Source organism: Gekko japonicus, unplaced genomic scaffold (assembly GCF_001447785.1).
Source record: "Gekko japonicus isolate JY-2015 unplaced genomic scaffold, Gekko_japonicus_V1.1 scaffold3570, whole genome shotgun sequence".
Classification (NCBI taxonomy): Eukaryota; Metazoa; Chordata; class Lepidosauria; order Squamata; family Gekkonidae; genus Gekko; species Gekko japonicus.
Genome location: NW_015173247.1, coordinates 83,836 through 105,276, shown reverse-complemented (window position 1 = coordinate 105,276; position 21,441 = coordinate 83,836). Strand labels below are relative to the sequence as shown.

The 21,441-nt window shown below is 48.5% G+C and overlaps 1 protein-coding gene across 2 annotated transcripts; it reads right to left on the bottom strand.

Annotated features, from left to right (window-relative positions):
- Window positions 1-254: 254 nt before the first annotated feature.
- Window positions 255-17,926, bottom strand: LOC107120141 (interleukin-2 receptor subunit alpha-like). Of its 2 annotated transcripts, none has more exons than XM_015422786.1 (6): window positions 17,812-17,926; window positions 7,256-7,438; window positions 5,092-5,199; window positions 3,177-3,407; window positions 2,016-2,057; window positions 255-321 (listed from the first exon to the last, which is right to left on the bottom strand). In XM_015422786.1, the coding sequence occupies exons 1-6, from the start codon at window positions 17,879-17,881 to the stop codon at window positions 281-283; spliced, it is 675 nt and encodes a 224-aa protein (XP_015278272.1). In that variant the 5' UTR covers window positions 17,882-17,926; the 3' UTR covers window positions 255-280. The 2 variants fall into 2 exon arrangements, with proteins under 2 accessions (XP_015278272.1, XP_015278273.1); XM_015422787.1 differs by having other exon boundaries at window positions 3,177-3,404.
- Window positions 17,927-21,441: the final 3,515 nt, after the last annotated feature.

Here is a 21,441-nt window from a genome sequence, read left to right as displayed (position 1 = left end):
TGAGAGAACTTGTGACTGACCCAAGGCCGCACCAGCAGCCGCATGTGGAGAAGTGGGGAATCAAACCCGGTTCTCCCAGATTAGAGTCCGCGCTCCTAACCATGACACCTAACTGGCTCTCAAAGCCACTTCTCTGAACGTGCCCCAGTAGGTGTTGTCAGAGGTCACCTTGACTTCCAGGCACAGAAACAAGATTTTCCACATAAATCATGAGATTCTTTTAAGCATAAAAGGCACTATTGTTAGGCACTTACCACAGATTTCTTAAGGCCGCTCTTCATCAGATGACAACCGTAGCCATCACAGTGACTGCAAAAACAACTTTTAAGACATAAAACAATTTAAATATATACCAGATTATATACAAGTGGCCGGAGCATTGGACTTTATTATTATGCCTATATTCTACATACTTAAGTGCTGGCTTCTTGTAGGACTGAGTGGGAGAAGTAAAGGCAGAAAGCGCTCGGGCTAAATTTTGCCTCTTCGCCTCTGGGCCTATAATTCTAAACCATGAACACACAATGGGGATATCCAGGTACATGTGCCCCGTTATTTAACCCCCCCAACCCCCGCCCCCATCAAACACTGCATGTTCTCCACAGTTTACAATGGAGCTGCCCACATTAAGAGCAGGAAAAGAACTAAAGGGTCTCAAAGGGCGATTCTGCAGCTAGCCTTCGTGCAACATTTTCTCAACGGGGAGGAAAAGGTGCAGCTCAAAACCGCCTCCAAATACCTCAGGGCAACACCGTACTGACTGCGAAGTCACCCCCGAACGGCCATAAAACGGCCCTAGATCTATGCAGAAGGTTCCATAAAACCCGACGATCAAAGGAAGCGAAAACGACATGCAGTGTGGAGGCTACCATAAAACGTGATGATCAAAGGAAGCAAAAGCGGCTTGCAGTGTCGAGGCTACCATAAAATGTGATGATCAAAGGAAGCAAAAGCGGCATGCAGTGTGGAGGCTACCATAAAACCCGACGATCAAAGGAAGTGAAAGCGGCATGCAGTGTGGAGGCTACCATAAAACCTGACGTTCAAAGGAAGCGGAAGCAGCATGCAGGATGGAGGCTACCATAAAACCCGGTTATCAAAGGAAGTGAAAGCGGCATGCAGTGTGGCGGCTACCATAAAACCCGACGATCAAGGAAGCGAAAGCGGCATGCAGTGTGGCGGCTACCATAAAACCCGACGATCAAGGAAGCGAAAGCGGCATGCAGTGTGGCGGCTACCATAAAACCCGACGATCAAGGAAGCGAAAGCGGCATGCAGTGTGGCGGCTACCATAAAACCCGACGATCAAAGGAAGTGAAAGCGGCATGCAGCGTGGAGGCTACCATAAAACGTGACAACCAAGGGAAGTGAAAGCAGCATGCAGTGTGGAGGCTAACATAAAACCTGGTGATCAAAGGAAGTGAATGTGACATGCAGTGTGGCGGCTACCATAAAACCCGACGATCAAGGAAGCGAAAGCGGCATGCAGTGTGGAGAATACAGGAGGACTTGATTCTCCTATCCCCACTTGGTTTTGACCTCTGGGGGAAAAAAACATTAGGAAAAAGAAGAGGAGGAGGAGGATTTATGCCCCGCCCTTCACCAATACTGTTGTGGTAGCTACCACTGTAACAGTTATTTGTACAGCCAATCAAAAGCCTCGCTGGGCAGGAGTCCCCACCTGACTCCACCCACTTTCTAAAAAGATTTGGAGGGGGGCCAGGAAGAAGAAGAAATTGGATTTATACCCCGCCCTTCACTCGGAGTCTCAGAGAGGCTCACAATCTCCTTTCCCTTCCCCTCCCCACAACAGACACCCTGTGAGGTGGGGGGGGGGGCTGAGAGAGCTCTTCTGAGAACTGCTCTTGAGAGAACAGCTCTGAGAGAACTTGTAACTGACCCAAGGTCACACCAGCAGCTGCATGTGGAGGAGTGGGGACTCAAACCTGGTTCTCCCAGATTAGAGAACCATTACACCAAGCTAGTTCTCTTGCCCCCAACTACATCGTGTGTACCTGCAAAATTGGAGACATGTGAGTGTCCTCCGATAGATATGCCTAAAGAGAGAAAGAAACATCAGCCATGTTTGTAGCAAGTGCCCAAATGCTGGGCAAAACATCAGACACCAGGGATGAAACGTCTGCTTGAAATATGGCACATCTGGAACCAGGTGGATGGGTTAGGAGTCGGACCATGTGGTTTGTGTGGACAAGCACTATCAGACAGCCTCTTTATTCAACCGACATTGCTAAAGAGTTGCCGTATAGTAGACCAGACCAACTGGCCCTCTAGTCCAACACTATCTACAATGAGTTTCAGCAACTCTCTAGGCGAGGTCGCCCACCACTCTGTTGCCCAAGACGTTGAGGGGGAAGGCCTGTGGATCAGTCCAGTGGTCCATCTATTCCAGCATCCTTTCTCACACAGTGGCCAACCAGTTCCTCTGGAGAGCCAACAATGGGGCACGGAGGAGGAGGAGGAGGAGGAGAAGAAGACGAAGAAGAAGAAGAGGAGGAGGAGATTTATACCCCGCCCTTCACTACACAAAGGAGTCTCAGAGCAGTTTACAAACTCCTTTCCCTTCCCCTCCCCACAACAGACACCCTGTAAGATAGGTGGGGCTGAGAGAGCTCTGACAGAAATGGCTCTTTTTTCAAGAACAGCTCTGACAGAACTATGGCTTGCCCAAGGTCATCCAGCAGGTGCGAGTGGAGGAGTGGGGAATCAAACCCAGTCCTCCCAGATTAGAGTCTGCACACTTCACCACTACACCAAACTGGCTCTCTTATCATGAGGGGAAGGCCTCGGCCTCTAACTGAAAACTGACATATCCTACACTTTATAAAGTTAACCAGTAATACAGAACTGATCAGAAAACTTCCACAAACCATTTATACCCAGCCCTTCACTACCCAAAGGTGTCTCAAAGCAGCTTACAAACTCTCCTCCCCACCCCACAACAGACACCCTGTGAGGTAGGTGGGGCTGAGAGAGCTCTGACAGAAACGGCTCTTTTTTCAAGAACAGCTCTTGTCAGAACTACGCCTTGTCCAAGGTCATCCAGCCAGGTGCAAGTGGAGGCGTGTGGGAATCAAACCCGGTTCTCTCAGATTAGAGTCCGCGCACTTAACCACAATACCAAACTAAACTCTGGCTCACTGTAATCCTCCTTTTACCTATTTCAGGGGTGATGTCCTCGTCTATGGGCAGGGTGTCATTTGTACACCGTAGATGTATCGTGCTCCAAACAGTTTTTCCGTTGGAACTCTGACAGGTGCTCTTTTCAGAGATAGGACTCCTGGCTTGGTATCCATCCATGCACCGGTACTGCAGTTCCTGCCCCACTGCGTAGGTCGTCGACACAGCCTTGACATGCTTGGGGGATTTGAGGACCCTACAGAAACCTACTGGGGAACATGGCGAAAGGGGGAAATATGTGACTTCAATGGGTTTAGGATGGTGTAACTCTGCTGAGAATGGAGCTGCGGTGGCTCAAGTGGTTAAGATGCTGAACTGCAGGCTGTGGAAGGTCGGTAGTTCAGCTGTTCGAGACCCGAGTGTGCCGCATGACGGAGTGAGCTTCCGTCTCTAGTTCCAGCTCCTGCCAACCTAGCAGTTCGAAAGCAAGAGATTGCAAGTAGATAAATAGGGACCACTTCAGGGGGAAGGTCACAGCGTTCCGTGCGCCTCGGTGTTTATAGTCATGCCGGCCACATGACCACGGAAACGTCTTCGAACAGCACTGGCTCTTCAGCTTTCAAACGGAGATGAGCACTACAACCCTAGAGTCCGATTCGACTGGCTTTCAAGCAAGGGAACATATACCTTTACCTTTAACTCTGCTGAGAACAGCATTAAGAGTCAAATGACCTGCTCCAAGGCTTTCTTCCTGTCAGCTTTCTTCAGTGACCAATTTTCACACCCATTAATACTTGAAACCAATGCTTCCTCTAAACTGTGGAGTCCTGTTCGCAGAAATTCTACTTTGTGACCTCCCGGCATTAAAGCTGTGAGCGAGTGATTTGGCTGCTGCATAAATTAGTTTGCTCTGGAGCCATCCTTCCTGAGCGAAGACAAAAATGTGTGAGCTGGAGGCTAAAAGACTGTGAGCTGGCTCACACTGACTCAGCTTAGAGAGAACACTGCTTGAAAGAGGGGAACCTCCACATTCAGAGGCACTAATCCTCTGAATCCCTGAGCCAGGAAGCAACATCAGGGGAAGGCCTCAGCTTCTATGCGCTGTTGGCAGAGCCACTGCTTGGCATGCGGGAGGTCCCAGGTGCAACACCCAAAATTTTAGGTGGTGGCGTCTATCTCCTTCGTTACACAGAGGGCGATTAAAATGGGATTCCAAAGGGGATTAGATAGATTCATGGGGGATCAGTCTATCAAATAGCTACTAGCCATGGCGACTGAGGGGAACCTCCACATTCAGAGGCACTAATCCTCTGAATCCCTGAGCCAGGAAGCAACATCAGGGGAAGGCCTCAGCTTCTATGCGCTGTTACTGGCCGTCCAGAGGAACTGGTTGGCCATTGTGTGAGACAGGATGGACCACTGATCTGATCCAGCAGGGCTCTTATGTTCTTAAGAAAAGTAGACAATACATGAAGCAAAAAATAAACGTCAGAGAGAGAAAAGTGTGTGCTTGCAGTGCCTCCCTGTGGTAATACTTTGAAGAATCTCCAAATGTATAATAGGATGTCTGCAGGGATCGCTACGGCACTAGTTGGAATACCTGGTCCCACAAAACATGTCAAGAAGAAGAAGAAGAGATTGGATTTATACCCCACCCTTCACTTGGAGTCTCAGAGCGGCTTACAAACTCCTTCCCCTTCCCCTCCCCACAACAGACACCCTGTGAGGTGGGTGGGGCTGAGAGAGCTCTGACACAAACTGCTCTTTTTCAAGGACAGCTGTGCCAGAGCTTGTGACTGACCCAAGGTCACATCAGCAGCTGCAAGTGGAGGAGTGGGGAATCAAACCCAGTTCTCCCAGATTAGAGTCCACGCACTTAACCACTACACCAAACTGGTCAACATTCTTCCATCGTTAGCGCAGCAAAGGCAAACGATGGGGACACGGTTTCACCTTTCATAAAAGGCTGGGCTGTGGTTAGGGGGCCGTCCGTCCTCCCACTCTCCTCCCCAACTCGTGTCACAGGCTGTGTTGAAGGACGAAGAGACAGGCTCGGATCCACTGTATAGAAAAAAAAGAAGCAGCGGCATTTCCGTAAGGAAGGTGGGTATCCTGGCCGGATTAAGGGCAGGGTAGGGCTCTCTGTAGTGACAGACTTCACGTTCCTGGGATCCCAGATCACCGCAGACTGTGACAGCAGCCATGAAATTAAAAGATGCCTGCTCCTTGGGAGGAAAGCGATTGTGAACCTAAACAGCATGATAAAAAGTAGAGACATCACCCTGCCAACAAAAGTCCGCATGGTCAAAGCAATGGTATTCCCAGTAGTCATGTATGGCTGCGAGAGTTGGACTATAAGGAAGGCCGAGCGCCGAAGAATAGATTCTTTTGAACTATGGTGCTGGAGAAGACTCTTGAGAGTCCCTTGGACTGCAAGGAGATCGAATCAGTCAATCCTAAAAGAAATCAACCCCGACTGTTCCCTGGAAGGCCAGATAATGAAACTGAAGCTCAACTACTTTGGCCACCCAATGAGAAGGGAGCCCTCACTGGAGAAGAAGGCCCTGATGCTGGGAAAGACTGAAGGTCAAAGAAGACGGGGACGGCAAAGGATGAGATGGTTAGACAGTCTCATTGATGCAACGAACATGAAATCGAGCCAACTTCAGAGGTCGGCGGAAGACAGGAGGGCCTGGCGGGAGCTGGTCCATGGGGTTGCGAAGAGTCGGACTCGACTGTGCGACTGAACAACAACAACAAAGGGCTCTCCGTGGCATCATTTCGGGTAAGGAGGGGTTGTGGGAAGCAAAGGGCACCAGGGGATAGGATTGCTAGTCTTGGATTGGGAAATACCTGGAGATTTTGGAGCTTGGGGAGGCAGGGTGCAGGAGGAAGAGGGGGGGTTAATGCCACAGAGTCCACCCTCCACAGCAGCCATTTTCTCCAGGGGAATTGATCTTGGTCATCTGGAAACAGGCCCATAGCCAGGTTTTTGTGGCTTGTGGGGCAATTCCCCCCCCCCGGTGGGGCTGAAGTCCGCAGTGCAGAAAGAAAAGCCATTGAGCCCATAGACAGCTGTTACCAGGATAGATCTCTACATTGCCAGCTGTCAGCCACTTTAGATGACAGATCTCAACTGCTGCAATTTATTAATCAATTCTGCCAGCCTAAGAAACTATTCTGAGAACAAGCCGGAAGGCGGGGGTGACGACTTCTATAGTCAAGAAAGCCAACACTTGGGCAGAAAAATGCTCTCAAAGGAGACCAGTTTCTTGACACAGAGTTAGAAGGGATCCTAGAGGTCACCTACTCCAACCCCCTTGCTCAGTAGGGGAATTAGTCAACTGCAGCACCCCACTCTGCTTAAAGGAGCACACGCCTTAAAAACATTTTTTGTAAATAATCGAAAAAAGCATTTGCAGGAGAAATTCTTCTTTTTTATGATTTTTAATTAAGAAAAGACATAATGGGACAACAATGAAAAAACAAACAAACAAAACAAACAAAACCACATTGCAAGACAAATGTAATACAGACATGAAACTTCGAGAATAAACATAACCCATTGTAAGTACTACCAGCTTAACTTTGCTCTAAAAGCCTACCCTCTTAGAGATTGACCATTGCACTAAAACTCAAAAAGTAAAGCAATGATGATTGATCCTGAAAGACTTAACTGAACACTGCCAATATATGTATTGAGAAATTCTTGTGGGGCTGTTCCTTTGAAAAAGGGGGCGGAGCCCCCAAACCCCCCACTGTAATCACGGGCCTGATTGTACCTTTGAATCCTTTACAAGCTTCCTTCACAACACCCCCCTACCTTTTGACTGGGATACAAAGACTCAGAGATCTTTGTTCCTACTCGTATCTGATGAAGGGAGCTTTGACCCTTGAAAGCTTATACCCTGAAACTCTTGTTGGAGTTTAAGGTGCTACAGGACTCGAACCCAACTCTTCTCCTCCAGAGCAACAGGGCTACCCTCTGAAACTAGCGACAGTCGGGGAGAGGAAGGCAACCACAACGGGGGGGCTTCTTCTTTGGCACCCACTTTAACAAACCCGCCTGTAGACTCCAAAGGGGCACCGAAATGCATGTTGAATCTCAGTTCCTCACCTACGCATGTCACGGAGCTCCACCGCCCGAAACCGTCCCGGTCGGGGTTGCATTTAATGGTCCAGCCCTGCCCGCTCGGCCTCTTGTACCCTTGATCGCATTTGTACTTCACCTGGGTGCCAACCTGATACGACTCCGCAAAGAATTCGGCAAAGTCAACGGCCAGAGGAGAGGGGCATCTGTCTGCAAAGGAAGAGGAAGGCGTGCAAGTGGGAACACAACACAGGGTGTCCGAACCGGAACCGGAACCCAGCACACACTGTCGATGCACGCGGGGCATCTGCGTAGAAAAGGTGCATGCTGGCCAGCAGGGCGGCTGACATCAAGACCAACACAATAGCAATCCATTAAGTAGCATTAAAAATGACTAAAAACAAATGAGGAGGACCAAGAATTTATCGAAGAATGGATTGATTCTAAAGAGTATATAGAGACGAATTGGGACGTAAAAAATAATTTACTTTGCTTTGATAGTTATTAAGAACAGAATGTAATGGATTGATAAGATGGATATAATGTTATAATGTTACCTGAAAAATGGATAATGATGGGGTTATAAATGATAGTAATCTAAGAATTGATATGTAGGAGGGGGTGGGAGCATTCCGGGAGGCCAAGTGAGGGGGGGGGGGGTAAGTGGAATGAGAAAAGGATATATGTGGAAAGAAGTTGTATTGTTGAATATGTGGATATATCCGAATAATAAAAGTTGTTATAAAAAAAAAGACTAAAAACAATATATTAATCAAGTTGTGCATTACACTGTCCAAGATGGCAATCTTAGGATGCATTAAGGGAAGCATTGTGTCCAGATCACGGGCGGTGGTACACTCTATTCTGCTATGGTCAGGCCTCACCTGGAGTCCTGTGTCCAGTTTTGGGCACCACATTTTAGGAAGGATGCTGACAAGCTCGAGCGTGTCCAGAAGAGGGCAACTAGGGTGGTGAGAGGGTTGGAATCCAAGTCTTAAGAAGAAAGGCTGAAAGAGTTGGGCATGTTTAGCCTGGGAAAGAGAAGGCTTAGAGGGGACATGATTGCAGTCTTCCAATATCTGAAGGGCTGTCATGTAGAAGATGGAGCAGATCTATTCTCTCTTGCTCCGGACTGCAAGACTAGATCTAATGGGTGGAAATTACAAGGGAGTCGTTACTGGCTAAATATCAGGAGAAACTTCCTAATTGTAAGAGTGGTTGAGCAGTGGCACAGTCTGCCTCGGGATACAATCTTTTAGAATACATGCCACACCAATAACAAGGGACAATACAATAATCTTAGTGCTATCTTACTTACATAATGGTGCAAAAGCTCTCTGTTTCATAAGTGCTAGACAACAAGTCTTAAGAAATCTGTAATATAGTAATGTTCCCTTTGCTATGAAAACATACAAGGTATTTCAAATTACAAAGTATTTAAAAATAATCAACCCAGTAGTAACTTACACTAAATTCAGATAGGCCGCGGATTTCAGTTAACATTCAGGCTCAAAATATGCCGCTATGTTTCTAATCGATCCCGGGCGTCTCTCTCTCGTGATTGCTACCAGAGTGCAAATTGTATTTTTGTACACTACAGAATATCTCCTGAAGAAGATCCATTTTTGAAACGTCGTTATATAATCCGGAGACGACATTGATTATGTACCTTGGTTCAAGGATTTTCTTATGATTTGTTTATCATGTTGTAGTGCTTCAGATTGTAATACAGAGATAGCATTCTTTATAAGTTTTAATGACTGTTTGATTTGTGGGTCAGACTCTCCAATGTTCCCTCTAAGCTGTGGAATCCTGTGAGCAAAAACTCTACTTTGTGAGCTACTGGCATTAAAGTTGTGAGCAAGCGATTTGGCTACTCCATCAATGAGTTTGCTCTGGAGACGTCCTTCCTGAGCTAAGACAAAAATCTGTGAGCCGGAGGCTAAAAACTGTGAGCTGGCTCACACTAACTCAGCTTAGAGGGAACACTGCTCACGACTGTTGTCTTTATACTTGTTTACTGATCGGGTCATGTTTGTCCAGATTTATCTTCAGGGTCTTGGCCAGAGGTCTTTCACATCCGCTACTGCCTGCTCCTTTTTAACTGGAGATGCCGGGGATTGAACCTGGGGCCTTCTGCATGCCAAGCAGATGCTCTGCCACTCAGCCACAGCATGGGCAGACCTATCCTATCAGCAACCATCACTCCATCTTGTGGCAGTGAGTTCCATAAGCTGACCATCTGTCAGCTGAACCAACCGCCGTCCAGCCTCATCATGCGGCTTCACATTCTAGTCTTACAAGAGGTAGAGTTTTTTAAAAGTCCCTTTCTCCATACTATTCCCAAATTTAAATATTTATACTGTATCGTAGAATCACAGTGTTGGAAGGGGCCACAAAGGCCATCTAGTCCACCCTCCCTGTTTCATGCAGGATTAGCCCAAAGCATCCCTGACAAGGGTTTGTCCAGTTGCTGCTTAAAGACTGCCAGTGAGGGGGAGCTCACCGCCAGTGTTCCCTCTAAGCTGAGTTAGTGTGAGCTAGCTCACAGTTTTTTTGGCCTCTGGCTCACACATTTTTGTCTTCACTCTCAGGAAGGAGGGCTCCAGAGTAACCTAATTTATGCAGTAGCCAAATCACTTGCTCACAGCTTTAATGCCAGGAGCTCACAAAGTAGAATTTTTGCTCATAAGACTCCATAGCTTAGAGGGAACATTGCTCACCACCTCCCGAGGCAGTTGATTCCACTGTGGCACAACCCTTAACGGTAAAAAAAGGTTTTCCTGAGATCCACAAACCTATTATTGTCAGCTGCCAACAGGAACAGCTCCCTGCCCTCCTCTAAGGGACAGCCCTTCAAATACTTCAAGAGAGCCATCCTGTCCCCTCCTCAACCTCCTCTTCTCCAGACTGAATATTCCCAAGTCTCTCAGCCTTTCCTCACAGGGCTCGGTCTCCAGGCCCCCGATCATCCTCGTCGCTCTCCTCCGCACCCGCTCCATTCTGTCCACATCCTTTTTTGAAGTGAGGCCTCCAGAACTGCACACAGGACTCCAGATGCGGCCTGACCAAAGCAGTGTATAGCGGGACTATGCCATCTTGCGATCTGGATGTTATGCCTCCATTGATACACCCCAAGATCGCATTTGCCTTTTTTGCCGCCGCATCACACTGGCTGCTCATATTTAACTTACAGTCCACCCGTACCCCAAGACCTTGCCCATACACACTGCTATGCCACACAAGCCATCTTTTTGTTCTAAACGAATGCTACCCAAATGCTTTTAGCCTTTCCTCATAGGAACGAGGCTCTAAATCAGGGCAGCTTTTCAGGTGCTGAGGGCTCACAGTTGAACTACAGCTTCTGGGCCTCACACGTGGACATACATGGAAGGTGCCTTCTGTTGAATCAGACCACTGGACCATCAAGCTGGGAAAAGTATCAGGAAGGCAACCAAGATGATGAGGGGGTTGGAGCACCTGTGAGGAAAGGCTGAAGATTCTGGGATTGTTCAGTTTAGAAGAGACGACTAAGGGGGGGGGGGGGGGGGGGGATACGATAGAGGTTTATAAAATGATGCATGGGTTGGAGAGAGTTGACCAAGAAAGCTGTTTCTCCCTCTCCCAAAAGACTAGAACTTGAGGGCATCCAATGAAGAAGAAGAAGGGAAGAGATTGGATTTATACCCCGCCCTTCACTACCCAAAGGAGTCTCAGAGCAGCTCACAAACTCCTTTCCCTTCCCCTCCCCACAACAGACACCCTGTGAGGTAGGTGGGGCTGTGAGAGCTCTTGACAGACACTGCTCTTTTTTTCAAGAACAGCTCTTATCAGAACTACGGCTTGCCCAAGGTCGTCCAGCCAGGTGCAAGTGGAGGAGTGGGGAATCAAACCCAGTTCTCCCAGATTAGAGTCCGCGCACTTAACCACTACACCAGACTGGGTCTCTGATGGGCAGTAGGCTCAGGATGGACAAAAGGAAATACTACTTTACACAGAAAGTGATTAAAGCGTGCAATTCACTGCCAGGGGATGTATTTTTATTTATTTATTGTTAACATTTTTACCCCGCCCTCCCCACGAGCGGGCTCAGGGCGGCTTACAAGAGGGCACCAGCCCATACATAAAAACAGGATAAAACAGTAAAACCATTAAATTAAAAAAAAAACGTAGTGATGGCCACAGGAACAAACAGCTTTCAAAGCGGATTAGTTAGATTCATAGGCTGAGGGAAACCTCCACATTCAGAGGCACTAATCCTCTGAATCTCTGAGCCAGGAAGCAACATCTATGCCCTGTTGGTGGCCCTCCAGAGGAACTGGTTGGCTGTGTGAGAGAGGAGGGAGGGGAAGGGAAGGGGAAGGGAAGGGAAGGGAAAGGAGATTGTTAGCCTCTCTGAGACTCTGAGTGAAGGGTGGGGTATAAATCCAATCTCCTCCTTCTCCTCCTCCTCTTCCCCTCCAAATCTTTTTAGAAAGTGGGTGGAGCCATGGTGACCATTTTGTAATTGTGCTCATCACCCTGTGTCAGAATTCCAAATGTGCCTGCAGGCTCAAAAATTTTGGGGACCTCTGCCTTAGGCCACCCCATGCTGAAGTGGCCACACAGAATAACCCCAAATCTACCCCTCCATAAATTGTACCGAGGTTCAAGTACACAGTATGTAACTTTGGGGAGGCGGAAGAGGTATGCTAAAGTCTCCTAGACCTCTGAAGTCTGATCCAGCATCTCTTCTGATGTTCTTATGAAGGCCTCAGCCTCTCTGTCTGTCCTGTTGTTGGCCCTCCAGAGGATCTGTTTGTCCACTGTGTGAGACGGGATGCTGGAATAGGTGGACCACGGGTCTGATCTAGCAGGGCTCTTCTTATGTTCTTATGAAGGCCTCAGCGTCTATGCCCAGTTGTTGGCCCTCCGGAGGAACTGGTTGGCCACTGTGTGAGATGGGATGCTGGACTAGGTAGACCACGGGTCTGATCCAGCAGGGCTCTTCTTATGTTCTTACGAAGGCCTCGGCCTCTCTGCCCTGTTGTTGGCCCTCCAGAGGAACTAGGGCTGCCAAGTGGGGGCGGGTGGCGGGTAAACCCCCGCTTTGGAGGCCCGATTTCCGCCACTGCGGAATCGGGTTCCGGGGGGAACTCCGTCTCCTGAAGCGCAGCGTGGTTGCTTCACCAGAGGTGATGCAACCATGTCGCTCACGTTGGGGGCATGGCCCCAATCGCTGGAGGGAAAACCCCTCCGACGATCGGGGCCATGCCCCCAACATGGGCGACGTAGTGCGTCACTTCCTGTGACGTGCTGGTGGCGCGCGCGCGCATTGCCGGAGAGCTCCCAGAGCCCGGCGAGGCTCCCCCGCCGCCAAGGTAAGTAGACTTGGCGACCCTAAGAGGAACTGTTTGGCCACTGTGTGAGACGGGATGCTGGACTAGGTGGACCACGGGTCTGATCCAGCAGGGCTCTCCTGATGTTCTTATGAAGGCCTCAGCCTCTGTGCCCTGTTGTTGGCCCTCCAGAGGAACTGTTAGTCTACTGTGTGAGACAGGATGCTGGACTAGGTGGACCACTGGCCTTATGTTATTTTATTTATATTTATTATTTTAATGTATAGCCCACCCTCCCCGCAAGCGGGCTCAGGACGGCTCACAAGTGGGGTATAAGCCAATACATAAAAACAGATTAAAACCACATAAAACTATCAATACAATATTACAACTTTATAAGTGCTCTAGATGTTTCGGAACAAAGTTCAGTAAAAAGATGGCGTCTTGAAGATAGTACTTCTAAGTCGGTGGCATCAGCTGCACGCAGCGCTGTCGTTCTCTCCTCCCAGGGCCAGTTGGTAATGATGGTAAGGTAGTGGCGGCTCCTACTCAAAAGCCTGGCGGAAGAGCTCTGTCTCACAGGCCCTGCGGAACTGCGCAAGGTCCCGCAGGGCCCGGGTTTCTTCCGGGAGCTCATTCCACCAGGTAGGAGCCGCCACCGAGAAAGCCCTGGCCCTGGTTGCAGCCAGCCTGGCCTCCTTGGGGCCTGGGATCACCAGGAGATGTTGCGTCCCCAACCGTAGTGCCCGTAAGGGAACATATGGGGAAAGGCGGTCCCTTAGGTATGTCGGACCCCGGCCATATATGGCCATATAATGGTTATGTTCTTAACCATTAAATTACACTCATCAGTTCTCAAGGTGATTTCCTTTTTTTCTTCTTCTGAGAACCTCTTCTGAGTCATTTAATACAGTTTCCCTTCACAGTTGGTTGTGGTTTCGGGGAGCTAGGGTGAGGGGAGAGATGGGACAACCCCGTGTTTTAAAAGGTTGAGCATGTCAAGAACCAGAGACAAGGTGATTCCCATCTCCCACCTGCTCGAAAGAAACGTTTGAAGCCTGAACAAACACACGTCTGGGCTGCAGAGGACATTTGCTCGCCAAGCACTTTTACATTTTGTAATACTTTCATTTTCTCCCCTGCGGTTAAGGTGTGCGGTTAATCATTTCGAGTAAAGTTGTCGCTGCAGAAGCCACAACCTGCTGGTGGACTGCAGAAAGAAGACGGGAGGGGGAAAAACCGGACCATTCAGGTGATACAGTCACATCTTGTATCGCCTCCTGGCCGACCATTTCTTGTTAGGCTATTTGTGGCAAGGAGTCCAATAGAACTGATAAGGATTTCACTGGGAGCTAATAGGACAAGCCACAAGGGAGCACACACTTTTGAGGTGGCATGCATACACTGTCTAATAATGGGGTGTGTATATGTCCTGTCGTGCCCAGAATTTTAAAAATCCAGATGCTTTAGAGTTGTCCATGTTTGGACTAAAAATGTGTAATGTTTTGGTTTCCTAGCCTATCAGGGATCCCGGTATTTCAACTTTCATATTTCCAACTTGGAAAAACGTGGCCAGCCTGTCAGGAAGAAGGTTATGTTCTTTGGAGCTCATTCCGGGAATTAAAAATCCAGATGCTTCAGAGTTGTCCCTTTTTGGACTGAAAATGTGTCACATTTCAGTTTCCTAACCTATCAGGAATCCTGGTATTTCAGATTTCATATTTCCAACTCGGAAAAATGTGGCCAACCTCTCAGGAAGAAGGTTATGTTCTTTGGAGCTCATCCCCAGAATTAAAAATCCAGATGCTTTAGAGTCTTCTCTTTTTGGACTCTGTAAATATGTTGTGTTTCAGTTTCCTAGCCTATTAGGAATCCTGGTATTCCAGCTTTAACATTTCTAACATGGAAAAGCAGGGGACAACCTATCAGGAAGATGGTTGAAATACAGCTCTACAAACTGAGAGCTGTGGGGAATCCACATGGGAAAGGTGGGGAATTTGGTGCAGAAGGAGGTCACCTTCTTTGGGGGCGGGCTCATTTCCTCCACAGCTTTTTTGGGGTGAAGAGGGAGCCCCCCTCCTTTAAGGATCTTGTGCATACATTGGGCTTGGAGGATGCAGACAATGCAATGTGCATCCATCCAGAGGATGCCTCTTGCAATTCTCCCAAGCTTAAGAGAAGTCCCTTTACCACCCCACCCAACCCCCAAGACTCCCAGCCTAGTGAAATGAGAACTACCCTCGGCAGACTCTAATCTGGGAGAGCCAGGTTTGATTCCCCACTCCTGCACATGCAGCTGCTGGTGTGACCTTGGGTCAGTCACATCTTCTCTCAGAGCTGTTCTCTCACTCGCAGTCCTCGAAATAGCTCTCTCAGCCCCCACCTACCTCACAGGGTGTCTGTTGTGGGGAGGGGAAGGGGAAGGAGATTGTAAGCTGCTCTGAGACTCCTTTGGGTAGTGAAGGGCGGGGTATAAATCCAATCTCTTCTCTCTCTTCTTCAATACTCCCCGTATTTTTTCCCTGCAAGAGTAGGTGATCTCTTCTGGTAGGAGAAACCAGCGCTTGACTCAGCAAAGCCCAGGACAAGGGTATACTTTTAAATACCACCAATGCTATCCCACCAATGTTCGCCAATAGGATACAAAATTAGAACCGCACAAGACTAAAATGCAAAACCGAAGAGACTGCACAGACACCCACACGTGGGTGAGACCCAGTGGGCTGCACTAGGTCAGTCTAACCTCTACCTTACAGGGCTGTTGTGAAGATAAAACAGGGGGAGGGAAGAACCGTCTACCCCACCAGATGCTCCTTTGCGGAAGGGCGGGCTAAAACTGACACAGCTGGAGCTCAGAGAAGTAAGAAGCAGCTATTCCTGTAGCAGCAGACATCGCTCCCAAGAAACATAGGTACACAACTGAGGTATCGAACCCAAGGCTATTTTGGGGCAGGAACGCACAGGAACGGAGTTCCGGCTGGCTCCCGAGTTGGCCACACCCAGCAGGAACTCATTAGCATAATAGGCCACACCCAACAGCAGAAACACCATTAGGATTGGCTACAATAGGGGTGTGTGGCCTAACATGCAAAGGAGTTCCTGGGTTTTGACAACAGACAAGGTAAACAGAATAAGAAGCAAAAGGTGGGTGTGGCTGGATGACCACATTTCTGGTAACATGGGGGTGCGGCCTAATGTGCGAATGACCTGTGCTGTCAGGGGTGTGGCCTAATATGCTAATGAGTTTCTGCTGTTGGGTGTGGCCAATTATGCTAATGAGTTCCTGTTGGGCTTTTTCTACAAAAAAAGCCCTGATCGAATCCATATTCAACCACGAAGCTCACTGGATGAGTTTGGGCCCGTCACTTTCCATTGGGGAAGGGCTGTGGCTCAGTGGAAGAGCACCTGCCTTGAGCGCGGAAGGTCCCGGGTTCAATTCCCTCCATTGCCAGATGGGTAAGAAGCACGGCATCCCGGAGAGCTGCTGCCAGTGACGGCATGCAATACGTTGTCCGTTTAACTTACCTGTCAAGATTGTTGTGAGGATAAGATGGAAGACGGGGGAGCCATTGACGCTACCCCGGCAAAAGGACAGAGGAGGGCAACCAAGATGATGAGGGGGTTGGAGCAACTTTCTGGGACTTTTCAGTTTAGAAAAGAGACAACCAAGGAAGGACATGATCGAGATTTATAAAATTACGCCTGGGGTGAAGAGAGTTGAGAAAGAGAACTTTCCGCCAAAAGACTAGAACTCGGGGGTATCCAATGAAGCTGATGGGCAGCAGGTTCAGGATGGAGAAAAGGAAATACCACTTTACATAGAGAGTGATTAGAATGTGGGGTTCACTGCTAGAGGATGTAGTGATGGCCACAGGAATCAATAGCTTTAAAGGGGATTAGATAGATTCATGGAGGATCAGTCTATCAATGGCTACTAGCCCTGGTGGCTGAGGGGAACCTCCACATTCAGAGGCACTAATCCTCTGAATCCCAGAGCCAGGAGGCAACCTCAGGGGAAGGCATCGGCCTCCCTGCCCTGTTGTTGGCCATCCAGAGGAACTGGTTGGCCACTGTGTGAGACAGGAGGCTGGACTAGATGGACCCCTGGTCTGATCCAGCAGGGCTGTTATGTTCTTATGAACTCCTCGGACAAAGGGCAGGGTAAACATTTTGTAGTTCAATATTGATTTATTTGCAGTGTCGATATACAACTGTTCGACATAAAGTTTTCAGTTTGGTTGACACTAAAGAGTTAAAAGAACATCACAGAACACACAAGAACTAATAGAGAGAGAAGAGAGAGATTGGATTTATACCCCGCCCTTCAGCAGAGATTACGCTTATGGAATAACAAGGAGTTCCAGCAGGTAAAGTATCTACATTTCTAAAGTCTACTTAGAAGAAGAAGAGAGAAGAGGAGATTGGATTTATACCCCGCCCTTCACTACCCGAAGGAGTCTCAGAGCGGCTTACAAACTCCTTTCCCTTCCCCTCCCCACAACAGACACCCTGTGAGGTTGGTGAGGCTGAGAGAGCTCTTGAGAGGACTGCTCTCGAGAGAACAGCTCTGAGAGAACTTGTGACTGACCCGAGGTCACACCAGCAGCTGCACATGGAGGAGTGGGGAATCAAACCCGGCTCTCCCAGATTAGAGTCCGTACACTTAACCACTACACCAAACAGGAAGCAGAGGCAACCAACTGACAATTAAAAAGTGAAAGGCTCAGTAGAAGGATAAAAGGCTTGTCCGTTTTCAAAAGTTGAGGTCAGCGGTCTTCCGGACTTCCTTAGAGGTCACATTTCCGCCAAGAATTACCAGTCCTTTTGACAAATGTGCCAGATCCATGAACAACTGTGTAGCACGGAGAGATGCCGCAAAGATAGTTTTCCTTGTTCTGGAGCTACAGTGAGGGGGGAAGTTGCCAATTCTTTTGCAGACCTTTAAAAATCAGATTTCTGGAAGCCATGTCCTCTTTCGCTTAATCATTTCATTTTTTACCCCGCCCACTCCAAGGAGCTTGGAGCAGCACACATCATCCTCCCCTTCCCATTTTATCTCCACAGCCACCCTGTGGGGTAGGACAGAATGAGGAAATGACTGGCCCAAGGTCACCAATAGAGCTTCCTGGCAGAATTTGAAACCCGGACTGTAATTAAGACACTTACTCTAAATGACATTGGAGCAATGTCTGGATTCAAACCGTCTAGAATACATTGCATGTATTTTAACTGCTCGATGCCAACAACCATCGGGTCGGGTCTTACCTCTGGCCCCTTCAGTGGATTGGAAAGTTCTCCACATCAGAACAAGCAATCCCAGCCAAAAGCGGTTCATGTCTTTTTAATGGTCTTAAGAGGGCAGGAGTTTTCTCTCCTTCACCGAAAGACCTCCGTCTGACTAATGTCAGATGAGAAGAAAGGCTTTCGATAACCATCTGAGACTTGTCACCAGTTCAGTCAGACTATCTAACACCGCCCCCACCACCAGCCTTTCGAGCCTGCAAAGGGCTCAAAACGGTTCTCCTCAGGTGTTAGCTGCACTCCCTCCAGGAAGTCATGTTTCTGCCCAAGAGTTATTAGCAGTCATTTGCAGGAAGTGGCATGAACCTGTGGTGAACACCCTATGGGTAAGCTTAGCCCCGAGTGGACAGTTCTGCCAGTTTCTGGACCGCTACAAAGACAAATAAGTGGCGACGAAGATCAAGTTAATTCCTGTCATAGTATTCCCTATTATTATCCAGTAGTCATGTATGGCTGCGAGAGTTGGACTATAAGGAAGGCCGAGTACTGAAGAATAGATTCTTTTGAACTGTGGTGCTGGAGAAGACTCTTGAGAGTCCCTTGGACTGCAAGAAGATCAAATCAGTCAATCCTCAAAGAAATCAACCCTGACTGTTCCCTGGAAGGCCAGATAATGAAACTGAAGCTCAAATACTTTGGCCACCCAATGAGAAGGGATCCCTCACTGGAGAAGACCCTGATGCTGGGAAAGATGGAAGGTCAAAGAAGACGGGGACGGCAAAGGATGAGATGGTTAGACAGTGTCATAGATGCAACGAACATGAAGTTGAGCAAACGTCAGAGGACGGCGGAAGACCGGAAGGCCTGGCGTGATCTGGTCCATGGGGTCGCGAAGAGTCGGACTCGACTGTGCGACTGAACAACAACAACAATTATTATGCATGGGAGTGAAAGCTGGGCAAATGAACAACACTGACAGAGCAAAAGTTGATTTCTTTGAAATGTGGTGTTGGAGGACAGTTTTACGGACACTGTGGGCTGCCAAAAAAGACAAGTCAATGGGTTCTGGATCAAATCGAGCCTGAACTATCCCTAGAGGGTAAGATGCCTAAACTGAGGATATAGTACTCTGGTCATATTATGAGAAGACAGGACTCACTGGAAAAGACAATAATGCTAGGGAAACTTGATGGCAGTAGGAAAAGAGGAAGGAGACTCAACATGAGACGGATCGACTCAATCAAGGAAACCGTGGCCCTCCGTTTGCAGGCCTATGAATGACAGGACCTTTTGGAGGTCTTTTTTTTAAATAAGGCCCCCGCAAGTTGACTTTGAAAAGTCAGTCCCATGCTACTTTATGTATTCAGCATCCACTCTCAACCTGTGGGAACGACCCACACTACGTCTTTATAATGTTCTTATGCCACCTCTCCTGGGGACCTGCCAAAGGTGGCTCGTCCCGTAAAACGCAATAAGAATACCGAACTTTAAGGGTTTGCCATTTCAGACTGCACCGCTTTTTCCCTGCCATTTTTCACCTGTGCAGGCAATCTCCGACTTTTTTGGGGGGGGAACGTTAGCTTTATAGCGCTATAGCACTATAACAAAACACTCCAGGCATTCCAATGGGGTTGATATAATGCTGTTCCATTATGGCGTTATAGCACTATAACGCTATAAAACGAATGTGCAAAAAAAAAAAGCCGGAGATCGCCCGCACGGGTGAAAAACGGCGGGAAAAAGCACATTGGAACTGGGAGAGGAAACTGAAGACTACTTGGAAGCGGTTGACAGGTAAAACACTTCAGCCCCATTTCGTAACTGGGACAGAAGCGTTTGTGTCTGAAATTACAAGTTGTTAATTAAAACCCAGCCTTAAAAAGCGCACCCAGAGCATTGCTGAGCGTGTTAAAATGAATTGAACAGTTTCCAGGCAAAAAGCATTCTCTGTCTCTCTTTCTCTCTCTCACAATCACAATGCCCTTATTGGCATGACAGCACAAATCCATATAAGATTACAATATTTATTTATTTATTTCTGATTTCTGTATTCCATGGCAGCTTTGGAATACACTACAGTGAGACGATGTGAGATCATTGGCACAACGGTGGGGAATACCAATGCAAACTGGACCATAGACAGACAGACTCAAATATATGGGAACATTATTCACCTGAAGGCCAGCCTGGAATTCTCCGATACAGCCCGCATTCAGTGGACTGTATCAGTTCAATCCCACGTGCGTACCAACACTGTTCCGTCCTCGACGGATTGGCGAAAAGGGAGGGTAGGCACCGATGAAGCCCATGCTTAATCCACGCTTCCGCCAAGGAGCTCGGCTCAGGGCAGCATTTGTAGCTCTCCCCTATTTTTGGCCACACAACAATTCTGCGAGGTACTCTGAGTGACAGGCTACTTGAGGGCACTCTGGCCTGAGTGAGGATTTGAACCCCCGGTGTGTCAGATCTGAACCAGACAACCTAACCACTACCTCATGAGACAGCATAGGCGCAGGATCTGGGGAACGTACAGTCATGCTTTCAGTTGTATGAATACAAGCAGACGAACAGAGAGGTTTTTAAAGTTTTTCACTTCAATGTTTCACCTTCAGTTTTAGTCATCGATCAAGATGGGTAGCTGCGTGAGTCGGTCTGTAGTCGTAGAAAAGAGCAAGGGTCCAGGAGCACCTTAAAGACTAACAAAATTTATGGCAGGGGACACGGGTCATTTCGTAGAAAAAGAGGTGCAGGAGTTCATTCGCATAGCTTATTTGCCTATGCCACGCCCCCTGACATCACCGGAAGTGTGTCAGAAGGCAACACCCTCCACTCAGGCTCCACAGGACTGTTTTGGATTGCTAGCTATTGGGGGGGGAACGTGCAGATCTGTCCTCACAGAGGAGGGAGAGCTTGTACCTGAAGAAAACTTGGTCTTAAAAGTGCCATTGGACTGTTTTGGGCTGGGGGGCGGGGGGGGCTCTGCAAGTTACCTGGCTGCGTCTTGCTCTGACGGAGGGTTGCTGGGAGCAGGGGGTGGGGCTTGTTGCATGTGCCCGCCCCCTGGGCTCTTTTCTGCCGGAGCTCCACTCCTGTGCGCTCCTGCAGGAAATGACCCCTGGCAGGGGAGGAGCTTTCGTGAGTCATGGCTCACTTCTTGGTCTGAAGAAGTGAGCAGTGACTCATAGAATCATATCATAGAGTCACAGAGTTGGAAGGGGTCATACAGGCCATCTAATCCAACCCCCTGCTCAATGCAGTTTCAGCTTACAGCATCCCTGACAACTGTTTGTCCAGCCGCTGCTTCAAGACTGCCGCTGCTTCAAGACTGCCGCTGCTTCAAGACTGCTCACCACCTCCTCTCTCTTCCCCTCCCCACGACAGACACCCTGGGAGGTAGGCGGGGCTGAGAGAGCTCTTGACAGACACTGCTGTTTTTCAAGAACAGCTCTTATCAGAACTATGGCTTGCCCAAGGTCATCCAGCAGCTGCGAGTGGAGGAGTGGGGAATCAAACCCAGTTCTCCCAGATTAGATCCCGCGCACTTAACCACTACACCAAACTGGCTCACAGGGTGTCTATTGTGGGAAGGGGAAGGGAAAGGAGATTGTAAGCCACTCTGCGACTCCAAGTGAAGGGTGGGGTATAAATCCAATC